The following is a 5864-nucleotide window of genomic DNA, read 5'->3' as shown; positions in this document are numbered from 1 at the left end:
GTGTTTTTGCTGACGAGAGATTGACAAGACGGTGCTACGTTAGTTGGAGTCTGACGAACACACGAGCTGGCCGTTGTGCTCCACCGGGCGTTTGCCAGGGAGCTGTGGACTGTGTGTGTGGGGGACAAGACAAACCCAAGCTGTGTTTTCGTTAACTCCCCTGAGAAGACAGTGTGAGAGAGTTCCTGAACTAACGAACACACACACACACACACACACACACACACACACACACACACGCGCACACACACACACACGACACACACACACACACACACACACACACACACACACACACACACACACACACACACTTATTGAATAATATTCAACTTAAGAATTCTGTATTTATTTAGATTTAAAAAAGGCGTTTGATAAAGTGCCACATGAAAGATTACTATGGAAGTTAGAGGAGAAGGGTGGCTTACAAGGAAGCATATTGAGATGGATGAAGAATTACTTAAGGGGAAGAAAAATAAGGACGATAGTTAAAGATATGAAGTCCAAGTGGAGAACAGTAGACAGCGGAGTGCCACAGGGGTCAGTATTGGCGCCAATACTTTTTTCGTATATATAAATGACATGCCAGTAGGAAGTGAACAGCTACATAAATCTGTTTGCGGACGATGCGAAACTGTGGAGAGTCATTAAACAAAAAGATTGTGAAATACTACAGGAAGACTTAAACAAGATCTGGAAATGGAGTAAAAATGGGAGATGGAATTCAATGTGGACAAAAGCCATGTCATGGAAATGGGAAAAAGTGATAAAGATGACCAGTGGGATTATAAGATGGGAGATGAGAGAACTAAAAAAAGTAATGAGGAAAAGGACTTAGGAGTAACGATGGAAGAAAACAATCAACCGGTAAGCCATATTGATAGATTTTTCAGAGACGTATAATTTGCTAAGGAATATTGGAGTAGCATACCTTAACCCATATAAACCCAACATGTCTTAACCTGTCTCAAATTTCGTAAAATCTGGTTACAATACTTAAAGCACATCAATTAAGAAAGAATATGAGTTATTTTTTATATGGGACTTATTGCTTTTATATAAAAGCATGACTACATATGTAGTCATTGGGTGCAGTTCCTCATATATTATCAGCACCAATTTTTTCCTCTTCCCAGGTGATTATAATTTTTTTTCGCTTCGCTGTTTGTTTTTTTATGTTTTTAAATGTAAAAATGAGCATCGTTAGGATAATAAATAAAAGTTTTAAGCACATTATATTTATTTCAAATATTTCAAATGACATATTTTTGACATTGTTCACATTTTTTGTATTCATAAATTGTTCCTTTGCTCCTTTACAGAAACATAAAATGACCATGACACCTTATTCAAATAAAAACTGAAATAATATTTTAAAAATAACTGAAATAATATTCTAACGATTAAATAACCATAACATAATCACCTTATTCAAATAAAACAGGGAAATGATATTCTATCGAAAGTACTACTCTATTTTTCATGAAATTTCTGGAAACATTCTTTCAAGTGGAGGGATTTGTTGCACTTTGCACACTGTATTCTGCAGTTTTTCTTACAAACTGTGCAACGTCTGACTGGGCAACTCTTTGGGTAATGATTTCTATTGTCAGTCCTCACATCTGCAAGAACTGAAAATGAAGGTCCAGGTCGTGAGTCTGTTCTCGGCTTTGGTTGAGACTGATGTAACATAGCTGATAAACTCTCCAACTAAACACAACTGCAATATTTATTGCATTGACTACCAAAGTCCAGTACCATTTTTTCCCTAGAATAGTGGGTCTGTAATCTGCTAGTGATCTGTCCATCAAATCTACTCCTCCCATACCTGCATTGTAGCAAGCAACAACATTTGGCTGAGGAACATTTACGGAACCTTTGTCCTTCACTCTTCTCTTTACTGGCCGTATTGGCTCTAGCCCAATAGCATTGCTACAGAGTGTCACAACTGAATTGTCATTTTGTAAGTCCACTTGTGGGGTAATGTGACTTTGTTTCCATTTAGGCACACTAAGCTTTTGCTTTTTTCTGGAAACTTGGTAAGCAGTAGTGTCTTCATCAGATTCTTCATACATAACATCAACCTCTCCTGCTACTTCTTCTGGCATTCCTTCAACATCTACAAGTGTGTCATCATCGAGCTGCTCTATATCACTGTCGTCACCTCCACCTGGTGGACCAGTAATAACAATGTCTACATCTCCTTCTCTGGTCTCAGCAAAATCGATGGCATCCCTAAGAAATCTTTGGGATCTGATCTTCGGTCCATAAAATGTTCCAGAGTCCATTCTGCTGTCCTGAAAAGAAGGAAAGTAAAAATTTTAGATGGCACTCATATTAGCAACAGTAAATATATAACTATGTAACTGCTGGCATTTCAATAAGCTGTTATTTTGTAATCCACCTATTTTTCTATCTATCTATCTATCTATGTCTATCTATCTATCTATCTATCTACCTATCTATTTATCTATCTATCTATTTATCTATGTCTATCTAACCATACATCTATCTATCCATCTATCTTTTTATATCTATCTATTTATCTACGTATCTATCTATCTATCTATCTATCCATCTATACACACACACACACACACACACACACACACACACACACACACACACACACATATATATATATATATATATATATATATATATATATATATATAGAGAGAGAGAGAGAGAGAGAGAGAGAGAGAGAGAGAGAGAGAGAGAGAGAGAGAGAGAGAGAGAGAGAGAGTATGAAATAGTTGATACATACAATGTTGGCATCTTGCCCAATGACTACATATGTAGTCATTGATTTGCAAACTTACCTCAAGAACAGGAAATGAAGTCAATGCAGGAGTTGAGGATTAGATGTACTTCCTCAAGCATCCAAGAAGGGACTGAGTGAATGACACCTCCAGCGATGCAGCCACGGCAATGCTGTGCAGGCTAGAACATGAAAAGGTAGCAAGTGGAAGAAAACCTGAATTTCATCCGTTTTCTTCTTCACCATATATGAAGGGTAAATTAAATATGCATAGTTTTAGCGATTCATAGACCAGGCAAGAGTGCAGAATTAGGTTAATGCCCATGAAATTTCAAATGGGTTCTTTAATCATTACTAGTGGTATTTTAAAATACATGACTACATATGTAGTCATTGGGATAATATGGGTTAATACACCACATTAAAAGTCAACAAGGCGACTGAGGAGAGAATGAGCTAACAGGTGTAGGGCTTTAACACACGTGTGTGTGTGTGTGTGTGTGTGTGTGTGTGTGTGTGTGTGTGTGTGTGTGTGTGTGTGTGTGCGCGCGCGCGCGCGGGCGTGCGGGCGTGCGTGCCTCGACGTGAATGAATGCTGATGCACCTTCAATAATGCAAGTGACAGCAGCTACACACCCATACACAACTCAGTAACTGCCTCCACAATGCTTTTTCTACGCCGTCAGCACAGACCACTTCATGACTTGACTCTCGCCATTGGCAGAAGCAGGAGAGTCAAAGAAAGAGTATTAAAAACACTAACTGGTAGGTCGGTGTTGATAAAGATCACATGGAGAAATGAACATTCCCAGGTCCATCAGCACAGGCAGTTCTTTGTCGCTCCATTGTGTTTATGGGTCTGAAAATGAAAGGAGTGGAGAGGAGTCAAGGAATTACACGAGGGAAAGTTCAGGAAATAACTTGAAGAGTAATTTGTATGTGTATGGTAACCCTATGGAGGAAAACTGTTCTTCATATTGTTCAAACAAGCAAGTCTCGCCATATTAGTCCATGAAGAGCTATCAGGCAGTTCCTTCCATTCTGCTTTAGCTAAACCCAAACTCAATAGTTACACTAGGAGATGTAGGATTCTCTTAAGGGTAAGAAACAATATCGAGAGCACTTTTCTACTTGTCTTATTGCCGAAAAGATAAGAGGAAACTATTTTGACTCGGTGCATACAATTTTTTACATTAAAAATGGTATAATTATACAGGTGCGCGTGTATGTACTTGTGTCATGGTAGCAAGTGTGAGAAGAAATTAAGAGGAAAAGCTGTGCGATTTATATTTCTAAGGAAAGACGAAGGAAATAAGAACATATGGACATAAGAAAGGAGGGAAGCTGGAAGAGGCTGTCAGGCCTATACGAGGCAATCCCAGTGTGCTTAATCTACCTAATTCCATCTATCTTCCCCATCCATGAATTGATCTAACCTCTTTTAAAGCTCCCTATTGACTCAGCCCTGACTACATGCCCACTGAGACTGTTCCACTCATCAACCACTCTGTTTGAAAACCAGTTTCTTCCCATTTCCTTCCTAAACCTGAATTTTTCAAGTTTAAACCCATTATTTCTGGTTCTGTCCCTGCTACTGATCCTAAGAATTACATTCATGTCCCCTTTGTTAAAACCCTTATACCACTTAAATACTTCTATCAAGTCTCCTCTTAACCTACGTCTCTCTAAGGAATGCAGACTAAGTTTTTTCAGTCTCTTAATAGGGTATATCCTTCATTCCCTTTATCCTTTAAGTCATTCTCCTTTGCACTGACTCCAATTGAGCTTTGTCCTTCCTGTAATGTGGGGACCAGAATTGTACCACATAGTCAAGATGTGGCCTGACCAGCGCCAAGTATAATTTTAGTATTACTTCAGGACTCCTGCTTTTAATACTTGTAAAGATGAAACCTAATACTCTATTCGCCTTATTTCTGGCCTCAATACATTGCTTCCTTGTACCGAGATCGGAGCTAACTATGACTCCTAAATTTTTCTCATACTTGGAACTTCCTAGTGCCACGTTATTTATTGTGTACCTATTGCTTGGATTATCTCTACTCACGCTCAGCACCCTGCACTTGTTAATATTGAACTGCATTTGCCATCTATCTTTCCATTGCTTCATCCTATCCAAGTCAGCCTGTAAATCCTTGGCATCTGAATCGGATCTAATTAATCTACCTATCTTTGTGTCGTCCGCAAATTTACTGATATCACTATTAATTCCACTATCCAAGTCGTTGATATATATTAGAAATAATAATGGCCCTAAAACTGAGCCCTGTGGCACCCCACTAACTACTTCTTCCCAACTCGGAATTCGAACCATTAATTACTACCCTTTGTTGCCTGCCGTCTAACCACGCTTTAATCCAGCTTGATATTCTACCCTCTATACCGTGTGCTTTAACCTTTTTTAAGAGCCTCTGGTCAGGTACTTTGTCAAAGGCTTTACTGAAATCTAAGTATAGAATGTCATAACTATCACCTTTATCTGCCACCTCATAAACCTTACTATAAAAGCTCAACAAATTTGTAAGACACGACTTCCCCTTCGTAAATCCATGTTGTGTGTGATTTATCAAGCCATGTTTGTCTAGGTGTTCCCTAATGTTTTTCGCTATTATTGATTCCATTAGTTTACCCACAACTGAAGTTAAGCTGACAGGCCTGTAATTAGACGTTAGGGTTTTATCCTCCTTCTTAAATATGGAAACCACATTAGCTTCTCTCCACATTATCGGTACCTCACCTGACTCCAGTGACGTCCTAAAAAGTGCCGCTAAAGGCTCGTTTACAACGTCCTTGCATTCCTTTAGAACCCTTGGATAAACTTCATCAGGTCCCAGTGACTTGAATTTCTTTAGTTTATCTATCTCCTGCTCTACCATTCATTGCCTTAGTTATAAGGATATCAGTCAACTTTTCACTATCCTCTGCCCTAAATACCTCATCGCTATCTGGGATTTCCTGTGTGTTCTCTTGGGTGAAGACAGTTAAAAAATACTCGTTCATAATTCTACTAATCTCTTCCGCAGAACTAGCCATTTCACCATTTGTTGTCCTTATGGGACCTATTTCTTCCCTGCTTTTCATCTTA

At 38.8% G+C, this 5864-nt stretch overlaps 1 protein-coding gene across 1 annotated transcript; it reads right to left on the bottom strand.

Annotated features, from left to right (window-relative positions):
- Positions 1–1222: 1222 nt before the first annotated feature.
- LOC123508938 (piggyBac transposable element-derived protein 3-like) lies at positions 1223–2978 on the bottom strand. Its single transcript, XM_045262971.1, has 2 exons — positions 2823–2978; positions 1223–2297 (listed from the first exon to the last, which is right to left on the bottom strand). The coding sequence occupies exon 2, from the start codon at positions 2286–2288 to the stop codon at positions 1617–1619; it is 672 nt and encodes a 223-aa protein (XP_045118906.1). The 5' UTR covers positions 2289–2297; positions 2823–2978; the 3' UTR covers positions 1223–1616.
- Positions 2979–5864: the final 2886 nt, after the last annotated feature.

This window comes from Portunus trituberculatus, chromosome 25, assembly GCF_017591435.1.
Source record: "Portunus trituberculatus isolate SZX2019 chromosome 25, ASM1759143v1, whole genome shotgun sequence".
NCBI lineage: Eukaryota > Metazoa > Arthropoda > Malacostraca > Decapoda > Portunidae > Portunus > Portunus trituberculatus.
This window is presented reverse-complemented; position numbering and strand designations above follow the sequence as displayed.